Source organism: Mauremys mutica, chromosome 8 (genome assembly GCF_020497125.1).
Source record: "Mauremys mutica isolate MM-2020 ecotype Southern chromosome 8, ASM2049712v1, whole genome shotgun sequence".
In the NCBI taxonomy this organism is placed as follows: Eukaryota; Metazoa; Chordata; order Testudines; family Geoemydidae; genus Mauremys; species Mauremys mutica.
The window spans coordinates 61,350,111-61,376,466 of NC_059079.1; the positions used below are offsets into that span (position 1 = coordinate 61,350,111).

The window sequence follows — 26,356 nt, forward strand, 5'->3', positions numbered from 1 at the left end:
AGCGTGCTCAAGGGAGGAGGTGGAGTGGGGGGTGGGAAGAGACGGGCCTGGAATGGAGCGGGGACAGGAAGAGGTGGGCCTGCAGCATCCCCCAGCAAAGTTGGCACCTGTTCTTCTGGGGGGAAGTGGGCACTGCTGCTGAGCAAAGTGCTTCCTAGCGTCCTTGCCTACCTCATTGTCTGCAGCATGCCTGTGTGGGGGAAGCCAGGGGCTCCTCCCCACCACAGTACAGTATATATTACCTTTTGTCTGCCCCCCAAAAAATTTCCTTGGAACCTAACCCCCTGCATTTACATTAAATCTTATGGGAAAATTGGATTTGTTTAACAACGTTTCACTTAAAGTTGCATTTTTCAGGAACATAACTACAATGTTAAGTGAGGAGTTACTGTCCCATGACAGATTAAGTAACTTGCCCGAGATCAGAAAGGAGTCTACACTGAAATCCAGTCTGGTGCTTGAGCCACAAGGCTATCTTTCTACAAAAGAATAAATTAAAATACCTCTTCCTCTAAGATCCCAAAGAAGTCTCCAGCAAAAGCTGGAAAAAACAGACTTAATATGCCTCGGGGGTTTGTTTTTTTTATTAAAGTAGAGCACTTTTTTAAACAATCTTTTCAGGCTTCCTTTATACAGGATAAGGAAACAAAGGCACAAAGCCAGTTTTTAAAAAAACCTTTGTAAGTCACCTGTAGACCTTCCCCTTGGAATTTGCTCCATCACAAATAGAGTGGTTAGCTGTATGCATATTTATAATGGACAAATGTTATGCAATACTACACAGCATATTTTTTTAAGAAACTAGATCTCACAATCAAGAAAGTATCTGAGCAGCGTTATTAGTAACAGGTTGAATTATAAAAAGCACAGACAATATTTTATAGTCTTTTTTTGACAGTTTTCTTTTGCACAATAGCCTAATTTTCTCTAATGGAAGAAAGGTTTGACTGTTTCACAATGAATATTTAGGTTTTACAACAAATAGGGATTATAAGGAATAGACAGTTTAGACATTTAGTATTCATAGGATACCACAAAAGTAGTCTCATAGCTTTCAAATGACTGACAGCTAACTAATTAATATTGTGGTGAGCATGGTGTGTTATGAGTAGAGATGTAATAAACAATGCAATTACATTAGCAGAGTGAATATCATTATATTAAAAACTGTTACAAACACAGGTTTTTCCACATAAGTGATTACTACCCTATTAGCCAGGTTTGTTCCTGTTCATTTTATGCATGTGATTTTCTTTTTCTGCTTCATTATAGAAATAAGACATGGTAGTAACTTATATACAAAATTATATTTTCTCTCTTCACATTTTATTATTATACAGCATAAAAAGATCAATAGCAGAAACACAGACTTCAAAAGGCAAGCGAGTACATAAAAGCAATAGGGTTACCAGGGAAGAGACCAGTGAAACTGAAATACAGGCACACAATTCAGAACTGCCGGTTGCCTCTTTAGGCCCCAATCCCATAACTTGTTGCATGGGGGCCATCAACTATATCTGCACAAAGCTCCACTGAAGACAATGGGGTTACATGGAAGTGCGCCACTCTGCTTACATGCAACAAGTAGTGGCATCAGGACCACCCTGAAAATAAACTGGGATCATCTTCAAATTAATACAGATTTCCACTTATACAACATGCCTTATCCATGGGTAAACCCAGTGGCTTTAACATAATATGCAGGAGATCAGAATTAAGGTTAAGGTTGAGTCCTTCAATCATGAGCACCAGCTGATGTTCTGCAACTATGACCTAATGATACTTGTCAAGATTCTAACCTCAATTACACTGGTGTGAATCAGACTCTCTGCAGAAGTGAGTGGAATTACTCTACATTTGCAACTGAGGTCAAGTCGAGCCCACTGCCTCTAGAAATGAAAGAGTATTTCAATCTTTATACAAATTCTCTGGTTAGCCTCTCTGCTAAGAGTGTTAAAATATTTGATGTGAATATGTACAGAGAGAAAATCAACAACTCATTTCACTAAACAATAACCAGTCACTCTCCTCCAGAGCAAGACTGAAGCCAGTGGCCCCAAATATGACAAACTATATCACATTAACAAGATCTTGTAGCATCCAATTCCTTCTTACCATCCAAATTCTATCATTTAAATTTTTCCAAATCTATCAACATCTTTTATACAGTGTAGACACCAAAACTGGACATAACATTCCAGTAAAGTTCTCACTGATGCCATATACAGGGGTATTAACACTTTCCCATGTCTAAACCCACATTTGCTCTTCTAGCCACACCACTGCACTGCAAACTCATTTTCAGTTGGTTATCCACCATGACAGTCAGGCCCCTTTCTGAATCACTGCTTTCCAAAAATATAATCCCCTGTCCTAAAAATGTGACCCATATTCTAGATACCTAGATGCACAACCTTGCATTTAGCTGTATTAAAATGCATGTTTTTCACGTGAGCCCAGTTTACTATGCAATGCAGATCGCTCTACAGAGCTTACCTATCTTTATTATATACCACTCTGCCAATGTGTCTCATCTGCAAATTTTACCACCAATAATATATTTTCTTCTAGACCATTAATAAAGGTAATAACTACCACGGGCCCAAGAACAGATCCCTCTGAGACCCCACTAGAAACTCCCCTTTTGTATTATAAGTCCCCATTTACAATTACTTTGAGATCAGTTAGCCAATCTTTAATCTATTTAATGTGTACTGTACTGATTTTATAGAGTTATATTTAATCAGCTTATGCAGTGGGAAATCACATGACTTACAGAAGTCTAAGTATATTATATCAACGCAGTTACCTTTGTCAACCAAACTGGAATCACAAAACACAATATTTAGGAAGTCTATTAGAATTACTTCAAGTAAGGGGTAATACTTGGTGTTAGAAAAATCTATATTTTTTAGGAACTCCAAGGAATTTTTACTAGTGACAGCATGAGACCTCCAACATATGTCCACAGATTGAAATCTTCCACAATAGTGCAATTTTTCTTTCTACATATTATAAATAGATGCTTAAAGGAGCTCTTTATCCTGTTCTCTGGCCTGATCTGGTGGTCCATAACAGATTCCAATCAGAACCCCATCTTGTAATCTGTCAGTTAGAACATTGATCCATCCATAAGCATTTCAGGTACTGCGCTTTTGAATTGTCAATTATTCTAAAGCAGGTGAACCTTTTTATAACATTGGTTTCTTACTGCACTTCCTGAAAGTAGTTAACAAGATACTCTTAACAAATCCTTATTTAAGATTACCCAAGATCAAATGTTTTACAAATCTTGAAGTTTGCATGAAACTACAAAAAAAATTAAACAAATGCTTTGATGCCCCACAGCCTCCAGCTATAAAGAAATTAGAAATTAATTCTGTAGCCTCTCTAACTATCAAAACTTGGAAAACCCTCTGATTAACAAAAAGAAGTGTGACCCTTTATAGGCAGAGCTTAAATTAATGTTTTTGAAGTACAGAATGAAACAAGTAATTCCTAATGTTTCCCCAAGAATATGCATTTTCACTGTTTCAATAAAAAAGAAATCAGCTAGAGGCAATTTCATTTTTGTAAAAACTAAATAATTAGGCACTAATGCAACAACTATTCTTAAATTGTCACTGGTTGCTAGGAGCAGCAAGGACTCTGAGGATCACACATGAGCCAGTCATTAATTAACCTAAAATCACTTTCATCCACTACCCCCAAGAGGAAACTATTAACACATGCAGGCTTACAGAACCCAAACTGAGCTTCATTAAATTGGAATACAGGAAGACAAAAATACACACGACCATCTTGGTGTAAAGAGACTTGGCTCTTTGCTGATCAGGATAGTCTGCTATAGGAGAATTTGCTGTATGAATTTCCACAATATATTATCCGCATGTACCCTCCTCACCAGGAGTTTAAATTCTGATCTTTGCAAAAAGCTGAGTTTCCATCTCAGAAAGACAAGATGAGCACTAATTACCTTCCTTTCCAAAACATACTGCTGAAATTCATTAAAGTGAAGAACTCACCAGCTAGGGTCAGCTATGTATCTGCAAGGCCTCATACACAACACAAGGAGCATAATTCCTGTAGAACAAAACCTTTGTGTTGTACTCCAGACTCCAACTCTAGAGCTGAAATTCTCCATAGCTTGCTTCAAATCAAAAAGAGTATTTTTGTGAAGTCTGAGCAAAATCTGTTTAACCATTTTTGAGTTATGTGGTTATAAACAAAATATCGTTTAATACTAAAATTAGAAATTAGCTTTATATTTCACGATTTGGTGTTTCTACACACACAGTTTTTCAATGGAATATACATAAGTTCTTTAGGGTTGCAAATTCAAACATTCAAAAGGTAGGGAATGCCAGATTTACAGTTGCCCATAAAACCTTAATTCTACCCTCTTGTATCCCTCCTCCACCCAGTCTGCATAATGAATAAGGCAGGGGTCCTTTGGAAAAATTAGTGTGTGATTATGTAATTAGAGACTATCATAATGCCCCCAACTCCCACAGCAAAGAAAGGGTGGTATAATCTCCAACCATCTATTTTAAGGCTATATTTGAGATACCACTTATAGATCATTACTGGGTACAGAAATGAAGTTATATGATGACAGCAAGAGTGGATTTACTGGTGAAATTATTCTATATTCTGTTTTCAATCCTATTTTTAGTTGGTTTTTTTTTAAAAAGCTCCCGAAGAGTAGGAATGGAGTTTCAGGATACAGAAAAATCACACAATCGCGTTTAAAGGTAAGATTTTTTATTATATTTTAACTGTCTAAAGAGTTTAATTTTCATTTTATGACAAAATCTGGAAGAAAGTGAAAGATATGTCTTTTTCAAGTTTTTTTAATTATTATTATTATTATTATTATTATTATTATTGTGGTGAGAATCTCTTGATCACTTCAAGGTACTTTTTCCTACTAATCACTGATTAGAATATAATACTTTCCTCAACTTTTTCACTATATACGAGACTTGAAGGTATATTTGCATTCTTTTGGTAAGACTGCCACCTGGTGGATTTTTTTATTTTAATATTTTTAATGCTACTATTCAGAAGGAACTTCTCAATTATACCATAACAACCACCCCCATCACCACTGTAGTTAAGGGCAGTTAGTATTCTCTATTATGAAAGAACAGTTACTTACCTTACAGTAACTGGTTCTTTCAGATGTGTTAGCCACATTAATTCCATTTTTGGTGCATATATGCTCCACACACATGAAACTGGAATCTTTTGGCCAACAGCCCATTCCTGTGCCCCAGATGGTCTCACACACACACCTCGCCCCCAATCCTCCAGTCCAAGGATATCAAGGGCATAGCAGGTCCAAGCACCCTTCTGTTCCCTCACCAATGCAGAATCCCAAAGGAGGACGACTCCACAGTAGCAGAGAAGGAGGGTGGGTCATGGAGTCCATGCAGACAACACGTCTTGAAAACTGACTGACTGTGTGGATTTCATTCTTGTTTACTAACAAGCAGTTATCTGTGTGCTAGGAGGTAGATATCACAGACCTATCAAAAATGAGCATCTAATCAGGACACTTCTACCAAAGTACAGTGTCTTGCAAATATGTGGACCAAGCTTCATGTAGCTGCTTTACAAATTTCAGAAATAGGGACATTCTTCTAACAGGCAGCAGAGGCTCTAAAGCCTGAGCTCTAGGTGGCTGTAACTTGGCTTGCTCCCAATATGTTCTTATACATTATACAATCTTGGAGACCCATTTTTATAATCTCCGTGAGGATTAAGATCAGGCAATATCCTATCAGCAAAGGCTACCAGCAGTTTAGGTGTGTTCATGAATGATTCTGACCTGTTAAGGTAAAATGGTAATCCCCTGGGGTTGAGTAATGCTTGGGGAAGAAAACTGGGAGATGAATTAATTAGTTCATAGGCAACTGCTTGGCCCATGCTGAGGCCATCATGATCATCAATCCAGCATCTTGCCTCAGCTTCCTCTAGACCCTCTGTATCATGGAGATGGTTGGTAGAAGGTATACATGGGTCCCAGTGTCCAGGGGACAAGAAAGCCATCTGATAGAGAGCAAACGATCTAATTATGGGTATCCTCATTTGCAGAAGATGCTCTGAAACATTATGTCCTTGACTAACCACCTATGGTTGTCTGAGAACTGTCTACTGAAGTAATCTGCTAGCAAGTTCTCAATCCTTGGAAGATGTGGGGACCAGGAATGATAGAGTGATCAACATACAAAATCAAGAGCCAAATGGCTTCCTGACAAAGTGGAGAGGACCTGAATCTTCCATGTCTACTGACATAATCCATAGGCAGGATGTTGTCCCGTCAGCATCTGAACTGTGAATCCCTGGAGTAAAGGTAGAAACGCCATGCATGCCAGGCAGATGACTTTGAGTTCCAGGATGTTTACGTGCAGACAAGCTTCTTGAGGGGACCTTAAAGCTTGAGTTTTAAGGTGATCCAGCCAGCACCATCACCAATCTATCCAGTGAAGGTGATCTTGAATCAGGCCCACAGCTAAATCATTTGGGGTCCATATATGCTCTAGAGACAGCACCAATGCATCAAGTACTAAGGTGACTGTGCCACAGCAAGGTCAGTCCACGGGTTTCATGGTGTAGACGATGAGGGTAATATTTGCTTAGGCTCACTCAAAATGTGTTGAAATGCAAGTAGGGAGCAGGATTCACACTAGCTAAAGTTAAGTTGTTAACATGAGCGAATAGTGATATTAATAGAAGTGACAAGGCACAACCTTGGGTCATAAAGTAAATATGTTTTTGTTTTAATTGGATTTAGCAAGTGTTGTAGGGGAATTTTTGGATGTTTTGGAACATTGGTAGCCACAGAATTTGAAATGATGCAAATAGTAATTGGAATGATGTTTGATATTAATAGCCAATAAAGAAGAAGATATTTGAGTTTTCGGGTATGGAAGATTTGATGTGGTAGAGGAAGCACAGATATAGTACAAGGTAGGCTTAATGCTAAGGTGTTGTTATAATTTATTATAAAAGGGTATTATGCTAATTTTAGATTAGCATGCTCATCCACCATCAAGGTGTCATAAAAAAAAAAGTCTATACACCAGTTCTTCTAGTCCAGGGACTGATCACCCCAAAATGCATCATTTATTCTTGGAATGTGAATATAAATGCAGCGTATAGTTATATTTTAATTCCTGTTTGCTTTAAGTAATTTTTTTAATTAAATAATGTCTTTAATTCAATCACTCATTCTGTCAGTCACAGTCCTCCACTAAATTAAATTATCTATAACCACCCTGGAGGCTCAACCCTTAAAGAGTTCAGTATGGTTTAAGAGTTTAAACATAAGGAATAAATTGGAAACACATCAAACAAGGTTACTGTTGGCACCAGGAGACATGTGTCAGGCTGCCCTTTGATTGGTGAGCCAGAGACAAATCAGACACTGGTGCCTAGCAAGTTGAGACGTAAGAATCAGCAGGTGAGGGTGACTTAGGCCTGGTCTACAAGGTGGGAGGGAAATCGGTCTAAGTTATGCAACTTCAGCTACGTGAATAACGTAGCTGAAGTTGACATACTTAGATCAACTTACTGTGGTGTCTTCACCATTGCGAGTTGACTGCTGCCTCTCCCCCGTCGACTCTGCCTGCGCCTCTCGCCGAGCTGGAGTACAGGAGTCAACAGGAGAGCACTCGGGGGTCAATTTATTGCATCTAGATTAGACGCGATAAATCAATCCCCGCTGGATCGATAGCTGCCCGCCGATCCGGCCGGTAGTGAAGACATACCCTTACACCTTAGCTCATATCTGGAGCAGTGCTCCTTCCTTCCCTTCTCTGAGGTCATAGACAGCAAAATGAAGGCAGAGAACTGGGGCCTCTTGGTCAATGAAACACAGGAGCTCAGGTGGAATCTCAACTCACTGTGGCACTCATGAGGAGGAACTGACAGGAGGACTAAGCTCGAGCTACATCCTTCCACAGTTGCTTGTACATAGCACTCCAGGAGGAGCAATTTTAGGTGGGCCTCTAGCTTTTTTAGTCCATTTAGAGAAGGAGAAATATATTGAACAATCACTTAGGAATAAGTCCCTCTACTAAACAAAAGAGGACCAGGTACATATACACTGCAAAATACATAAATAAATAAAAACCCTGCAGCAGCGAGTCTCGAAGCCTGAGTCTAACTGACACTTCAGAGCTAAATATAGCAGTGTAGACGTTCCCACTTCGGCTGGAGCTTAGGCTCTGAAACCCAGCAAGAAGAGTGGGTCTCAGAGCCTGTGGGAACATCTACACTGCTACTTTTAGCCATGTAGCACAAGCCCCACGAGCCAGAGTCACTGAGACTTGCTGCTGTGCGGAGGAGGAGGAAGCAAGCAGACAGTGTAAGGATTCTGTCTCATTGCCACAGGTGGTAAGATGGAATGGAAGGACTGTTGGACCACTCCACTCTTTACACCTTCAGGCAAAGGAGGAGGAGTGCAAGAAAACGTAGCATGCAGGAACACCACCACCAGACATTGGTGGCCAAAAGAATCCAATCTCGCACACCAAAAGTGGACCAATCACATAAAAAACATCAGTTTCCAGGGAAGAGTCTTAGCACCTAAGAGCACTGTCAAATATTCTCATACAATACTTAGGCTTGCTTCTACATATTACTAATTATTAGGGCTGTCAATTAATTGCAGTTAACTCACGCGATTAACTAAAAAAATTAATTGTGATTAATCGCAGTTTTAATCGCACTATTAAACAATAGAATACCAATTGAAATTTATTAAATATTTTGGATGTTTTTCTACATTTTCATATATACTGTATTCTGTGTTGCAACTGAAATCAAAGTGTATATTATTTTTTATGACAAGTATTTGCACTGTAAAAATGATAAACAAAAGAAATGGTATTTTTCATTTCACCTCGTACAAGTACTGTAGTGCAATCGCTTTGTCCTGAAAGTGCAATTTACAAATGTAGATTTTTTTTTAACATAACTGAACTCAAAAACAAAACAATATAAAACTTCAGAGCCTACAACCACCATTCCAAAGGATATGCTTCCATGCTGATGACACTCATTAAAAAAATAATGCGTTAATTAAATTTGTGACTGAACTTCTTGGGGGAGAACACTATGTCCCCTGCTATGTTTTCCCTGCATTCTGCCAAATATTTCATATTATAGCAGTCTCGCATGAGGACCCAGCACGTCATTCATTTTAAGAACACTTTCACTGCAGATTTCACAAAATGCAAAGAAGGTACCAATGTGAGATTTCTAAAGATAGCTACAGCACTCGACCCAAGGTTTAAGAATCTGAAGTGCCTTCCAAAATCTGAGAGGGATGAGGTGTGGAGCATGCCTTCAGAAGCCTTAAAAGAGCAACACCGATGCGGAAACTACAGAACCCGAACCACCAAAAAAGAAAAACAACCTTCTGCTGGTGGCATCTGTGATAAATGAAGGGGGAAGTGGGGAGCATAGCTCCCTTTTATGGATACCCAGGCAGCCAGCAGCTATGAAATCCCTCTTAGTAGCGGTTCTCTAATCGCTCTAACTGTAAAGCATTAAAAAGTCTCACTGCTATGCATAGGTAAAAGGAAATGACTGGGCACCTGGCCAAAAGAGCCAATGAGAAGGCTAGAACTTTTTAAAACTGAAACAAGACTTCAGTTTTGTCAGTCTGTTGTTGCTCTCCAGGGGAGAGGCAGACGGGGCAGAGCTATGCTGTAAGATGCTTGGGCCAGGTATGAAAAATCATCAGTATGATACCTAGAAACTACTCATTTAAAGACCCAGATATGTAAGTAGATCAGGAAATGTCTAGGAAGACGCAATTAGGTTTATCCCTTTTATTTCTTTATGGCTTGTGGATTTCTCTGTGCTAACCCCAAGTGCTTTTATTTTGCTTGTAACCTTTAAGCTGGACCTCAAGGAAGCTATTTTTGGTGCTTAATCCCTGTAATTGCTCTTTTAAATATATAGCAATAGCCTGAGTTCCCAGATGTATTTTCTTCCCTTTTTTTAAAATAAAATTTACCTTTTTTAAGAACAGAATTGGATTTTTAAGAGGTTTGTGCACATGTTTAATTAGCTGGTGGCAACAGCTGATTTCCACCTCCCCACTTCTCAGCTCTTCCCCGGAGGGGGTTATCCCACAGAAAGGAATTCCCAAATGCGCCTTCCTGGGCTCTCAAAGAGGTTCTGCACTTGGGTGGTGGCAGCATCTACCAATCCAAGGTCAGAGAAAAGCGGTAACCTTGGAAGTTTAATACAAGCATGGAGTAGCTTTAGTATTCATTTTTAGAATCCTTGTGGGCCCCACCTTCTGCACTCGAAGTGCCAGAGTGGGGAATTAGCCTTGACAGCATCTGACTCAGATAATGAAAATGAACATGTGTCAGTTCGCACTACTTTGGATTGTTATTGAGCAGAACCCGCCACCCGCATGTCCCCTGGAATGGTGATTGAGGCTTGAAGGGACATATGAATCTTTAGCACATCTGGCTCGGAAATATCTTGTGAGGTCCGGCTACAACAGTGTCATGCAAATGCCTATTCTCGCTTTCAGGTAACATTGTAAATAAGAAGTGGGCAGCATTATCTCCTGCAAATTTAACCAAACTTGTTTGTCTGAGTGATTAGCTGAACAAGAAGTAGGACTGAGTGGACTTGCAGGCTGTAAAATTTCATTGTTTTATTTTTTAATGCCGTTATTTTTTGTACATAATTCTACATTTGTAAGTCCACCTGTCATGCTAAAGAGATTGCACTGAAGTACTTGTATTAGGTGAGTTGAAAAATACTATTTCTTTTGGGGTTTTTTATAGTGCAAATACTTTCAATCAAAAATATAAAGTGAGCACTGTACACTTTGTATTGTGTGTTCTAATTGAAATCAATACATTTGAAAATGCAGAAAACATCCAAAAACATTTAAATTGTATTCTATTATTGTTTAACAGTGCGATTAATCATGATTAATTTTTTTACTTGCTTGACAGCCCTACTAATTATATCATTACTTGAATACATTCAGTACATATTATTTCCTAAATAATTGTATTAAACGTTCACTAAAAATTATAAAATTAGGAGACATATCACAAATTCAAGAATCAAAAAACTTTGTATGAATGGAACAAGATCATAGGACTTTGCACAGACATCATAATTCAGACAAAACTGGAGGAAGATGGGCTTAGCCATCCAGCAGGAGACATGTTGTTGTAAAACGTCAAGCTGAAAAGAATAAAAACTTTCTAAGACTAATTTAGAATCAAACCACAAATTGGCAGGCTTCACACCTGTTACAGCTTCAGAGAAACAGGAACCAGAAGAAATGGAACAGAAAGCTCAAAAGTTCATCAGAAAGCTGGTTTTCTTTAAGACAAAAAAACAGCACCAGCATTCAAACACCAATACATACTTTGTGCACTAATCAAACCTTTAACCAAGAACAAAGCAAAACAATCCTTGGGAATAGAAAGAATCAAACAGGGGCTTTAAGAAACCTTGGCCAGATCTGAACAGTAGGACACTTCCAGGGAAGAAAACAAATGGAAAACCTACAGATTCAAGAATTTCAATTAATGGGCCACATCAGGGCATTAATGCCAACTCACAGTTTGCTGGATCTGAAATTAAGGTATTAGAAAAGGATTCATATCCCACTAGCAATCAAGTGAGACACTAACGCTCCACTGTTTCTATTTTTAAGATGTTAGTATAGCAAATGTGGCTTTAGCAGATATGGCTGCCAAAATTTCAATAGGAACATACTAGACACAAAAGGCTACAATGGATGTACTACATTTTGTCCGACATATTCGAAACATTAAGCAACATCAAAAGCAGTTAAAGTGCATAAGCAACAAAGAATTGTAGGCAAACCCAAAAATGCAACCAAGAGGTGAAGCAGAACAAAAAGCCCTGTCTGAGTATTATGAGAGAGATTTTCAGAAAATATCTGCCACCCTTCCTTAGGTACCAAAGTAAGTGGCCAAATCCTCAACCAACGTGTAGATTTAAAAAATAAAATAAAATGGGCTTCCAAGTATTTGGTCCTGTGCTGAGCCAACACTTGTTGGATTCACTCCATAGAAGTGAACGCAGGTCTTAACACTGAAATAATTCCAAAAGTGATAGATTAGCTATAAGGTATTTGGCCACTAGTAACCAATTAACCTATTTTTTCTATTCCTTTGGATATTTAAGAAGAAACACTTGGTCATACACACGAGTTAGCTCATTAGATCTCCAAGTCTGATGTTAGTACATATGTATTATTAGTACACAATGTATTCAGTTCCACTGAATCACAGGTATTTTGTGAGAGCGATGATAAGCACATTAGAGACCATTTTCTTACACTTAACCTGTTTTACTTTATATCATGCTTACCTTTCAATGGCCAATTCTTTGTTTGAGAGTTGCTGGACTGTGATCACAACTTTCTTATCAATTCCCTGTTTCAGTTTGAAATAAAATTTCTCTCTGTCCTTTGGTACAGGGCTAAAAAGAAAGAATTAGTTCCATTTGCACAGATATAGCACAATATAAGTGGATAACTATTAGAAATATGACGTGGTGATAGCTAGAGCCTCAAATTATTTTCATTTTATTTTTTGGCCATTTCATTTTATTTTATTGTGGGAGGCCCAGAGGGAGGGGTGTCTGGGCCCACCCCCAAAGGGAGTGGGAGGCCTTGGGAGGGGTGTTGTAGAGTGAGATCACCCTACACTCACCCCACAGTGGTGCCATCTCTCCCATGGAGTTGGGCTTGGCTCCCCACTCCAGGGGTTATGATCTGGTGCACAAAGTTGCAGAGCTGCTGGGGTTTGGCCTGGCTAACCCATGGAACATGAGCAGCAGGAGCCACCAACATGGAGTAAATTTTTTGTTTTATTTCATTTTATGTTGTGTTATTTCATATTTGTGAAAACCCACAGGGCTCTAGTGATAGCCACCCACTTAGTTCCTCCAGTGCCACCCATGTCTGCAATCATTTGATATCTCCTCTTCTCCTTTATTCGTCCTTTAATCAGCAAATGAATAGCTTGGTACTGAACAAAAGAAATCTTTGCCCCACCCTTAGGGGCCTAAATTTCTGTATGTTTCATTTTCATGTTTGCAGATATTATTATGTGCATTTTTATCTACTATAGTTTAAGACTGCTTCTCAATCAGTAGCTATCTTAAGTTACAGTGAATATTACGTGCCCATAGTTGGGCACCATGCAAAATATAAAAGTAGAAACAAGTATTACACAAAACAAAAATTCCCATTACTACCCCTTTCCATCCAAAATTCTCACATATCTGTATGTCTTAAATCATACTCAAAAAGGACTGTGTGTTAAGAGAAGGCAGCCCATGCTTAGTGAAATTTGCTTCCTTTCCCACCTCCACAATGCTTCAAGACATTTTTCTAAGATTTTCTTCTGTATCTTTAATATATTGATTCAAATGTATTGGCTTATGAAAACTAAATTAGAAGAGTTAAATAACTGTACTGAAAGAAACCCTAGAAAACATTGGTACAAATTTTCAGCAAGCTAGACCTCAACTATCTTTCCAAGTTCCATAGGCACAGTTGAGTATGTCCACCAAGAACTAGGATTTTAAATACTTACAAAACTTGATTAATATTGTTTTTCTATGCTGCTTTTTATTTTTTAATCAGATTAGGCTTTTCCAAAAAATGTATTTAAGACAAACAAAGCAGTAACCTCATAAAGAAAAAAATAGCATACAGCAAAAAATTAACCAAAACTAGTTTCTTCACTACATGCTGGTTAGCCACACATCCCTCAAAACAGCTGCACATGTTTTATGGAGGCTTCTAATTTTTCTCTGTTTTTCAAATTACCTAAAATTTCCTTTACCATCATCTTCTTTAACCTCTAAGGAGACACTGAAAGTGAACACATCACTATCTGGGGTAGGAAGAACAGAGTCCTTAACATGGTCTGAGGCTTGTTTGGAAGACCGTCTGAACGCTGTTGAGAAACTATATAAAATTCGGCTGACCTGAAAAAGGGAGGGAAAAAAAAAGAATAAGAGCACTAATGCCATCCATTCCTCTTCCTATGGAGAACATGCACAGTTGTGATGTATTCCCTCAAGGGATCATTTCTCAGCAAGCATATTTTTTTAAATTCTTAAAAGGAAATAATTTTACCTTTATTTTCTCCTCCTCCCTCACTCAATTCAAATGTTTAATAAGAATGTGTGTTGAGATACCATGGTTTTAGTGTAACAGAAGTGTGTTCACTTCTGATTCAATATCTCAAAAATTATTAAGTCAGCAAGTTTCGCCTACACCAGTGGTTTTCAACCTGTGGTCCGCAGACTATGTCTAAAGGGTCCATGAAAAGTGACTATGAAAATAAAGTTTCAAATCCCAGAAAGGTCATTCCATTTTTCTGATCAAAAATATGTGAATCCTCCCACCTACAGGTCAAAACCCAAAAGTGTTGTCATTACTATAAAAAACAACAGTTTAGCACCCTTTCTCATGCTGCATCAAACGCCGTGCTGAGCATGTGAGACATTTATAGTTGAATTCTATTCAGTCAGTTTTCAGCTTAAGGGCTTGGCTACACTTGAAAGTTGCAGCGCTGGGAGTTACAGCGCTGGTCGTGCAGCTGTGTAGGGACAGCGCTGGTGTGTGGCCACACTGACCGCTACCAGCGCTGCACTGTGGCCACACTTGCTGCATTTGCAGCGCTGTATTGAGAGGTGCATTGTGGGCAGCTATCCCACAGAGCACCTCGTCCCATTTTGGCGCTGTGGGTTGTGGGAAGGGGACGGAAGGGTGCGGGTCATTCCGCTTCCTGTCCCAACGCCCCGTGGTGCATCGCTTCACATCCCAGTAGTCACAGTTTTTCCGGCCACGTTTGGCGCCATTGTGAGTCTCTTGCTGTGTTTTACTGTCTGTGAATCGCGATTTCTGTGGGAAATGGAGCCCGAGCTGCTGAGGACTGTGCTGATGACTGTCGCCAGCACAACACGTTTGGCAGTTGAGCTCTTCCTTCAGCTCCAAAGTGACAGTGAGGAGTCCGACGATGATATCGATGATATCGAGTTGCCTGCCGCGTGTGACGCTACAGTGCTTGTGGCATTCACGGAAATGCTCAGCACCGTTGAACGCCGCTTTTGGGCTCGGAAAACAAGCACTGAGTGGTGGGATCACATTGTCATGGAAGTCTGGGATGACGAGCAGGGGCTGCAGAACTTTCGTATGAGAAAAGCCACTTTCATGGGACTGTGTGCTGAGCTCGCCCCCACCCTGCGGCGCAAGGACACAAGATTGAGAGCTGCCCTGACGGTGGAAAAGCGGGTGGCTATTGCAATCTGGAAGCTGGCAACTCCAGACAGCTACCGGTCGGTCGGGAACCAGTTTGGAGTGGGAAAGTCGACCGTTGGAATCGTGTTGATGCAAGTTTGCAGGGCCATTAATCGCATCCTGCTAAGAAGAACCGTGACTCTGGGGAACGTACAGGACATTGTGGATGGCTTTGCACAAATGGGTTTCCCTAACTGTGGAGGGGCGATAGATGGGACGCATATTCCTATTCTGGCACCCCCCCACCTAGTATCAGAGTACGTTAATCGGAAAGGGTATTTCTCTATGGTTCTACAGGCGCTTGTGGATCACCGTGGGCGTTTCATTGACATTTACACAGGCTGGCCTGGAAAGGTGCATGATGCACGCATCTTTCGGAACAGTGGCCTGTTCAGGAAGATGCAGGCAGGGACTTATTTCCCAGACAGGAAGATCACAGTAGGGGACGTCGAAATGCCCATTGTGATCCTTGGAGACCCCGCTTACCCGTTACTGCCTTGGCTCATGAAACCCTATACAGGGAAGCTTGACAGGAGCAAGGACCGGTTCAACTACAGGCTGAGCCGGTGCCGAATGACTGTGGAGTGTGCTTTTGGGCGTTTAAAAGCCCGCTGGCGGTCCTTGTATGGGAAGCTAGACTTGGGGGAAAGCAGCATCCCCGCGGTTATATCCGCATGCTGTACCCTCCATAATATTTGTGAAGGGAAGGGTGAAACATTCAGTCAGGCATGGACCACTGAGGTTCAGGTCCTGGAGGCTGAATTTGCACAGCCAGAGACCAGGGCTATTAGAGAAGCCCAGCACAGGGCTACAAGGATTAGGGATGCCTTGAGGGAAGAATTTGAGGCTGAAAGCCAACAGTAATATTTGCTGCCTTGCATGGGAGTGAAGTGCAGTGGTTACACTGTTAGGATTCTATTATCCCTAACATGATTTCCAGTGACTGTTTCTTTACTGGGATAAGGTATCTTTCACTATGCAATAATAAAGACTGTTTTCAAAGCCAAGATTTATTTTATTGAATAGAAAAATACTTTGTTGACAGACACACAATATTTCAGGAACCTAGGGCAGGGGGGTGGGTGGGTGAACTGTACAGTCACAAGTTTGCATATGTCCTGTCTGCAGTGCTGTGCAATGGCTGCTGCACTTCAGTGTGCATATACTGCATGGTGATGGGGGTTGAGTGCAGAGGGTAAGGGTCGTAGTTCTCAGGGCTGGTTGGTGAACGTACAGGTGTTGGAGGCAGCTGGTGGTGGTAAGAACCTGGATGCTGGGGAAGGGGGGTTGGAGCTGACATTGGGGCAGAAGGGAAAAAGCTTTGGGACGGGGGAGTGGGGGGGCAGCACGGTAGTGCTCTGCCTGCATGGCTACGAGTGACTGGATAGAGTCCGCTTGGCGCGCCAGGATGCCTAGCAGCTGCTTTGTGCTTTTCCTCTTGGCCACTGCGTTTCTCCGCCAATTTCTCTGGTGGATCCTGCTTTCACTTTCTCTCCAGTCCTGCAGGTTTTTACTTTCTCTAGCAGAGTGATCAATAACTGTTTTCAGCATGTCTTCCTTGTTTTTTCGCGGCTTCTTCCTCAGATTTTGTAGTCTTTGTGCAGTGGTGGAGCCAGGCAGTCCAGCAGTCAAGGTCGCTTTTTGAAAGGCAAAAATGGCAACAGTTAACAGGGTAGCATTGTTCATTATCTCATCCAGACAGTAATTCCCACACACTGAAGGAGTTTACAGTCTTCACTTTAGCATACTTTTCCCATACCAAAAAAGAGCACACAACACAACAGGAGCCACAAAATGATGAGTAAGGGGTACTGATTGCTTCAGGGCTGTGCAGGAGTTTCTGTGTGTTGGGGACAGCAAACAGCTACAGGGGGGATCTGCACTGAACAGTCTCCCAACATTTTCCACAGGAGTTACTCCTGGAAGATATCTCGCTGCTGCAGGTCACCAGGGAAGAGCGGGAAGGTCTTCTACAGCAATGCGGATTCCGCCCTGGCCCCTATGCAGCTTGCCTGTGTGCAGCAATGGTCCCTCCACCCCTCGCGGCACAGTGGCGCGGACGTGTTAGCCTGACTGGGACAAGGACCACAGCGGCTCTCCCTATAAACCTGCGCAGGCACATTGCCCACGCTCTGGCTGAAACTTTTGAGGAGATTACTGCAGCCGATTACCACGACGTGATAGACCACATCAATGGGCTATTCCACATCTAGGCATGCATGCATGCAGCCCTAACCCCCCCTCCTCTCCCGAAACATTTCCACCCTGAAAATAAAAGCCGCTTACCGGTAACCCGCTCCTCTGCTTGTCCTTCAGCAAGTGCTGGCTGCTGCGATTGGCTACCTTCCTCCTGGCTTGAGAAGAGCTCCTGGCTGCATGCCTCCTGGGACTCTGGGGTGTCTTCCCCCATCCCAGTAGCTTCACTCGCGGTTTCCTCCTCCCCCCCCTCCTCCTCCTCCTCCTGCTGCTCCTTTCCCCCATCCTGCTCAGAAGTGTCCATCGTGGTCGTCGGATTGGCAGTGGGGTCACCCCCAAGTATCACGTCCATCTCCCTGTAAAAACGGCAGGTCGTGGGGGCAGCACCGGAGCGGCGGTTTCCCTCACGGGCTTTGTAATAGGCACTCCGCAGCTCCTTTACTTTAACCCTGCATTGCAGCGCGTCCCGCTCATGGCCCCTATCCAGCATGGACCTTGATACCTGCCCAAAGGTATCATAATTCCTACGGCTGGAGCGCAGCTGGGACTGCACAGCTTCCTCCCCCCAAACACTAATGAGGTCCAGCAACTCGCCATTGCTCCATGCTGGGGCTCGTTTGCCGCGTGGAGGCATGGTCACCTGAAAAGATTAACTGATTGCACTCCACACCTGGCTGCAGCAAACAGGAAGGGGATTTTTAAAATTCCCGGGGCATTTAAAGGGCGGGTCACCTGAGGCCAGAGCAGTAGAGTGCAAACTGATGAGCAGAGTGGCTGAACAGGAATTCTGGGATATCTCCTAATACCCTGGAGGCCAATTACAGCGCTGGTGTGTGTCCACACCTGATGAGCAGCGCTGGATCACCAGCGCTGCACTCGCTACACCCCAAGCAGACCAGGTGTTCAGCCAGCGCTGCAGCCAGGGAGTTCCAGTGCTGGATGTGCCTTACAGGTGTGGACGGTTACTAATTGCAGCGCTGGAAAGCCTCCACCAGCGCTGCAACTCTCAAGTGTAGCCAAGCCCAAGGACTACTATGGTAGGGATCTGTGGACCACAGGTTTAATTTCCAAAGGGGTCCGCACCTTCATTCAAAAATTTTTAAGGGTCCACAAATGAAAAAAGGTTGAAAAACCACTGGCCCACACAGTTCATGAATGTGATTTTGTTGCTAAATGACCTGCAGATTTTGTTGTTGTAATTATTTTTACATTTAAAAATCTCTACAGCTTAGTGTTTGTACCTGCCAGGTCCTAAACCTACATTCGCTTTACTTTTTCCTTTTTTCTGTTTCCACCCTCAAGACCCAATATTGTGCTGATCATCATTAACTCAAGGAAAGCAGAAGTCTGCTCTTTCAAATGTCCCAATGCTCTTCTTTAACCATCTAGAGGAATCCCTACTGAAGGCTTTAAGATGTTCCTTTATAACTCCAGGGCCCTAGTACACTATCTCCTTGGTACTCTCAAACCAGACTCAAAGCAGGAGCAAAGGATTTTCTCCCAAATCTCCCCATTACATTGTAGTGCAATACATTGTAAGCTAGGACTATGTTTGGACAGGACCCACTGCAAGATATAAACTTTGGTAAAAGGTATTAAAGTAACTTCCTAAATTATTTTAATATTCAAGAACACATAGCTGCACATCTTGTGAAATCTACTGCACACACGCCAAAGTATTGAGGTTGATTTTACATGACAAAATGTGATAGTATATATTTAAAGACTGGAGACATTCATAGAAAATGCCTTTATTATATTCGGTAACAAGTCACTGTGGTAGTATTTTATACTTACTGCCTCTTTAATCTCACAGGAGAAAACATGAATCTGGAACTCCTCTGTTCCACAGTAGCTTTCAGTAAATGCGAAGCAGTCACTCTCTGCAGTTCCATTTTGTCCACGTGCACAGAACAATATCTTATAGATTGGGAAAGAGGCTATCTCCGTATTGCTGGTTTGGTCTATTATTCTGCAGGGGTGAAGTGACAAACATGAAGTTAGTCAAATAAACTAGAACCAAATAAAGATACCCACCAGCTTCTTTCTGTAACTGAATGAGCTATTATGCAAAGTATAACTACTATTCAATGTAAGCACCCAACATTAAAATACAATTAAGAAATATAAGCAATAAAAATGTTCAGTTTCAACAACATTTGTTTCAATACAATTTATATCAAAATAAAATAGGAAGCATATATTACCCTAAATTATATAGGACCAGTATTCATCATAAAAATCACTGCTCTGCAGTTCATCACTAGAGTCAAAGGGTTTTGTTAACTAGGAACCACAGAAATTGTGAAAATGCACTTTATATAGATACAGGCCCAGAAGTTCAGCAAAGGGAGATTCTGTAAACTTCCTGTCTGAGAAGTTATTAGTAGTCTGAAATGTAGGCTGTTATGCTGTAGACTGCTGAAATGTCAAATAATGGTGAAAACTGACCTTAATATCTTCTCCAAAAATATCAATAAAAGGCACATGACCCCCATTTGAGGTCAACTTCTGATCAAGATTTCCTTTACCCTGTCCTGCAAGCTATTTTAAGGGCCTGATATTTTATTTTTGTATAAAATTGGGGCGTACTACCTCCTGACAACCATCAATATGAAAAAATCCAGCCAAAAGTAATAAACCTCAAGGCAACTCCAGCTCCTGCATTTCATAAAGAAATGTTTCTGCCCAAGGAAGGTCTTGGAAGTGCCCTGAAGAAACTGGTGATAATTCCCCTGTCTTATCATACCCAAGCACCAGCTCCTTTCGAAAAGTCAGTCTAGGGCTAGAAAAAATACCCATATTCAACGGTGTTTAGAATAAAATCACTTGAAGCTAACTTTAGCTCGAATGTGTGAAAGGCTTCCTTTCTAGAATTTGGCAAAAGTTACCAACACTGCAGGTATGCTACTCCAAGTGATTTCTATACATCTTATAAATTGAATTTCTCCAAACACTAGACTATGCTGATGCCTCAAGCTTTCCAACGTTGCTAACATAATTTGCTATCTCAGTCCACATTTAAACTAATACTTTATGTAAAAGGTGACTTTTCTGATTTAGGGAATAATCTGCTATATATAATATGCATTGCATTAATACACATTTTTATTTAAACAGAAAAGTAGGTCTCTAAGTTTTTCATGAAGTGGGTCAAAGCAGCCACAGATCAGCAAAATACACAAGTACCAATGATGTGTATATTTTTTCTGTTAGAAATGAACCCTCTCTCTCTCCATTTCCCTTGATTTCTCTCTTGCATGACACCTGCAAGTCTGATGCTTTAGCAAAGTCACATCATTTCCAATTATATATTAGCCTGGAAGCATTTCCAAGGCGCCACCTTGTGGTTTCCGCCAAGAACAGTAACAAATATTTTATTGTGCAGGAAAACCAGATTACTGAAAGAACCTATTTAATGAAGGTAATTTTATTTGTTTTTGCTTTAAGAAATGGGTGCCAGGGAAACTAACTACAGTAACAATGAAAAGCAGAGTCAGTAAGGGAAAGCTAACAAAGAGGTGGGTCTTTTCCAAAGGAGGCAAACTTGTCTAATACACATAATTTCCTTATGGAAAAAACATTGAGCATCTTCACTTTATGTAACAGGACCTACAATATGCACTTATATCTTATAATGTATTTACAGAATTAAGCTCAAGCACAACATCTATAAAATCAGTATAAACCAGATAAAACTATCATTTAAATCAATGGGATCTGTGCCCACTTACTTCAGTTCTGAATTTGGGTCACAGTACCAAGATCAAACGTATGATTACCCTCTTAAAAGGTTATTGTCATAGATTGAAATTATGAACTGAAAGAATGGCACTACTAATAGCCCTACACAATGGTCAGCAATAGAATCTTCGCAGCTGCCCTTTTGCAAGTACACATTACTTTTGCAGTCTTCAAAAATACTCCATTTAGTGAGCATACAGGACTTTTTGGGACTATTACTGTAAGGCTAACTGCTTGCAAGACCTTTATAGAGTTTGCAATTACAAACACTGTATATAGGAAAATGCAAATAATTTGAGCATGCTTTTGGTTACAGAAATAAAGCACACTCAAGAACTTCTCAAAGGTGATGTTCACTGATTTCAACTTTAGGTATGTTTATTCTGTATGGACAGGCTGAATATTTCTCATTATACAGTGTGATCTGTTGAACACAATCTAGAATATTTCAAATTTGCTACAAATTAAAAGAAGGTAGCGATTTTGTCTCATACAATGCATCAGGGAAATTAAATTTATATGACCTAGTCCTACCATCATCATACAATAAAACTAGTTTAATATTAAAGGGTTCAAGATTCTAAATTCAACTTATGCATTTTTCTCACTGGATGTTTTACCTATTGGTTTAAATATCCTTGATTTTTATTCATTTTATCATATTCTTCAGCAAACGGAGTTTGTGACAAATTATGCTTCTGGACAGACCTATGCAGTTCAACTTCACTGGAAGCCCAGTGTTTGCAACCCAGGTCAGAATCTGAACCCTTTGTGTCTGCCTAAGTAGTGAAGTACCATTGTAGTTCACCTTACAGAGCCTTCTGGGATATTCGGAACATAGAGAGTCACAGGAAAAGAGGACTGGCATGAGGATTTCAAAGCTTCCATAGCACGTAGAGCTTCTGACTCACTACGAGGAGCGGAAACCTTCATAGAACCTAGATACATCAATTTGTTAAATAATACACTGTCCTCTTCTGGGAGTTCATTAGGGGAACAGGGTCTAGGTGCCGAGATTTCTGAAAATGAAGAAAATATAAGATAACAATAAAACTCTCAGCCATTGCATTAAATTAGTGCAAGTTAAAAGCTGAAAGCCTACATTTGTAAAGCTAAAAAACTATCACTGTATCTGAACAGGCTCCCTAAAGCACTACCCTAGACATTGATCACATGGACCTGAAAGTGCAGTGATACTGAATTATGGCCATTTCATATTTGTGAAGCTTTTGCAGTAATAAATGAGTGTGGGGTAGTCGGGTTAAAAACCAATCAATCAAGACATTTTAAGACCATCTCCATATTTAGTGTCAATCTCTCCATACTGATTACAGGTATAGCTTACTGAATGAGTGAGAGTAGCCTAAGGTTGATTCATCAATCTGAGCACTCTGCAAGCATCCCCACATGGGCCATAATGTGGAGATAATTGGTTAATGACTGGATGATTGAGCAATTAGCAAGGTAATTCAGCTAGTCAGCTGAGGACAGTTAAAAGACAGACAGGAGGGGGAGAGAGGAAGGCTAGAGAGGGGCCAGAGAAGCTCAAAATCTCAGGGCTTGGCTACACTGGAGAGTTGCAGCGCTGGTGGTGGGTTTACAGCGCTGCAACTTACTCACCGTCCGCACTTGCAAGGCACATACAGCGCTGCATCTCCCTGGCTGCAGCGCTGGCTGTACTCCTGCTCTGCCTCAGGTATAACTATTGCAGCGCTGGTGATGCAGCACTGCTCCATCAGTGTAGCCACCAAAAGCGCTGTAATTGGCCTCCAGAATTTTCCCATAATGCTTTTAACTAAAGAACTCTCTTTGTTTTGTTGTGAACTCCGGGCTCCCAGAGCTGCTTATCTAAAAAACAAACACAGCTCCTGTTTGCTGTGAATGAGGCAGGCAGGGGGATGAATGTCTACAGCTAGTGTTTGCTTGAGGAGAGAAACAGCACTGCGGGGGAGGGGGGGAGGAAGTCCCTCGGAGCAGCTGCTTATCTGGTCTGCAGGCTATTTGCATTTAAGAGTGAATGAGGGGTCAGGGAAATGGTCAGAATTTGTAAGGCAGGGAGCTGACACAGTGTCAGCTCCAAAAATCCACTCTCTCTCTCTCTCCCCCATGCTCCCTGTCACACTCCACCCCACCCCTCTTTTGAAAAGCACGTTGCAGCCACTTGAACGCTGGGATAGCTGCCCATAATGCACCACTCCCAGCAGCGCTGCAAATGCTGTAAATGTGGCCACACTGCAGCGCTGGTAGCTGTCAGTGTGGCCACACTCCAGCGCTTTCCCTACACAGCTGTACGAAGACAGCTGTAACTCCCAGCGCTGCACACCTGCAAGCGTAGCCAAGCCCTCAGAAACATGAGGTTTTCTCCCCACCTTCCCCCGGTCTGGGGATTCCTGAGACTAGTATCAGACCTCTGCATAGTCAGACTCATCTCAATTTTTCCTTTGCTCAGTTTCATACCATAACTTCATTACCTACCCAAAAATATCTTAACCAGTACCTGTCGTGGAAGGGTCCAGAATTAGATGTAAAGAAGGTTGGTTTGTCTGACTGGCTGACACATCCTCAGCTGACTGTCTACAAGCATCATTGGAGTCTTTACAGTCAGTAGTATAACTTATTTGGCCTTTTTCAGAATCTCTCAGTATCTCTTCCATGGCTTTCTCCAGCTGTTCATCTCCATTTGAATATATCTGTACGAAGGACAAGACACAAAAAAGACTTAAAAACTGACTGCTACTTTTACCTTAAGAGATATTACATAAATATTTGAAAAGTATTTTAAAATTTGATTTATTTTTTTAATGACATTTTGCCAAATAACACTTCAACTAATTATACCAGATACCCATGTTACTCATGTGGCTAAAGCCATGAATTCACCCAAGGCTAATCCATGTTCATTAAACCAACAAATAAAATGTGCACAATGGAAGTATATATCTGATTACCAAAGGTTCCAACATCCAGTATTACAATGCAGCATCCAGTATAACTGCTCAGGTAATGACAATTTATATTTCCTCAAATCTTTGACTATATACATTACAGATTTCACCTCTCCAAGTACTTTATATAGTATTAAAATAGCATCCATGAGTCATGAATGTGTGCTATACTCAGGTATTTTATTAAGAGGCACACACAAAAAATAAAAAGAACAGGAGTACTTGTGGCACCTTAGAGACTAACAAATTTATTTCAGCATAAGCTTTCGTGGGCTACAGCTCACTTCTTCAGATGCATAGAATGGAACACACAGACAGGAGATATTTATACATACAGAGAAAATGAAAAGTACACATACTTCACGTACTTCCACCTTTTCATGTTCTCTGTATGTATAAATATCTCCTGTCTGTGAGTTCCATTCTATGCATCCGAACAAGTGAGCTGTAGCCCACGAAAGCTTATGCTGAAATAAATTTGTTAGTCTCTAAGGTGCCACAAGTACTCCTGTTCTTTTTGCGGATACAGACTAACACAGCTGCTACTCTGAAACAAAAAATAAAGTGTAATTAGGTATATCCTTCTCCCCTCATTTTTAATATATAACTGTAATGAATGGCAAAATTAATTTGGAGGTTTTGTTCCTTATTCTATTTTCATTTATCTTTATTTTTAAAAATAACTGAGAATTAGAAATAGAGCTTTCTCCAGGTGTTCAGACAATAGTAAAACTGTTGTTCAATTCAGTTTCTATATTGAGAAAAAAGGGAAACTACCTAATCATAACAAAACACATCTAGTCAGTTGGGACAACTACCTCGGAGAGACATTTTCATATCTGCCATCTCCTCAGGACAGTTCAACTTTGAGCTCCACTGAAAGTTAATTTAAATTTAATTTCCTCAACATAATTTTCTCTATTCTTTGAGTGGGAGCACAGTGCTCTGTCAGTCAAGTATTGACAAGTTTCCTACCTTGTCACACATTTTGGATGAAGAGAATAATATTCCTACTGAGCTTTCCCTCCCCCCGCATCTGTCAGTTACTTGCCAACTAAAGTGAAGAATAATTCACATTCAAATAAGCTCTTATAAGGGAGTGGTTTCGGACAATGCACTAGAAGCTTAAAGATGATAAAATTACAGTAAGGAAACTACTTTTATGTTTCTCCCATATAAACAGCCATTGCCCCCATGAGACAAGTGCTTATAGGAAACAGCAAGCAGTAAAAAGACATCCATCAAATCGAAGGGAAAGAAAAACTGAAGTCTTCCAATATCTGATAGCTGCATTGGATGAGTTTGCATCTTATACGGGCTAGTACAGTGGTTTTCAAACTGTGGGTCGGGACCCCAAGGTGGGTCGGGACCCCAAGGTGGGTCACAACCCTGTTTTAATGGAGTCTCCAGGGCTGCCTTACACTTGCTGGGGCCCGGGACCAAAGTCTGAGGGCTTCAACCCTGGATGGCGGGGCTCAGGTTACAAGCCCCCTGCCTGGGGCTGAAGCCCTTGAGCTTCGGCTTTGCCCCCACTCACCTGAGGGGTGGGGCACGGGCTTCGGCTTTGGCCCCCACCCACCCAGGGCGGCAGGGCTCGGGCAGGCTCAGGCTTCGGTCCCTGCTCCTGGGGTCAGGTCATAATTTTTGTTGTCAGAAGGGGGTCATGGTGCAATGAAATTTAAGAACCCCTGGCTTAGTAGAACAGAGCACTGAAAACCAAGTACACTGAAACCCAACACATCTCCTCAAAGATTCTCTGCGTTGCTGAGTCCATAAAGTAGTCCTGCTAGTGTGTGCGCACACTCATGTGGGAGGAGTCTTATTGTATAACTGATAAGTCAAGATAGTCATGCAATTTTTAGGCCTAACTATTCACTTTTTTAGATCCTCCATATAAAGACAAATTTGCATCAGACTTTCCCCAGGGCTTTGTTCTATGCAAGTAAAACTTCACTTCCTTGACCACATCCAAAACATTTCAGTGCTTCTCATGTCTGAGGTGGCTTGGGGTAGAAAGAGGGCAAAGAAAAACTGACTCAGGTGGAAGGTTGTGTTTTTCCCAGGAAACAAATTCTAAATCTCATCTAAGAGCTACCTTAAAATAAATATATGTGTTTTTTTTTAATTT

At 41.0% G+C, this 26,356-nt stretch overlaps 1 protein-coding gene across 5 annotated transcripts in view; it reads right to left on the reverse strand.

Moving 5' to 3' along the window:
* RABGAP1L (RAB GTPase activating protein 1 like) overlaps nt 1–26,356 on the reverse strand; it is a 541,073-nt gene that overhangs the window by 458,176 nt on the left and 56,541 nt on the right. For all 5 annotated transcript variants that reach the window (XM_045026098.1, XM_045026099.1, XM_045026100.1 and 2 more), the window contains exons 3-7: nt 23,781–23,973; nt 22,092–22,302; nt 19,337–19,511; nt 13,865–14,025; nt 12,397–12,507 (exon numbers count right to left, since the gene is read on the reverse strand). In XM_045026098.1, coding sequence (XP_044882033.1) covers nt 12,397–12,507; nt 13,865–14,025; nt 19,337–19,511; nt 22,092–22,302; nt 23,781–23,973 — 851 coding nt within the window. The remainder of the gene's footprint in view (nt 1–12,396; nt 12,508–13,864; nt 14,026–19,336; nt 19,512–22,091; nt 22,303–23,780; nt 23,974–26,356) is intronic.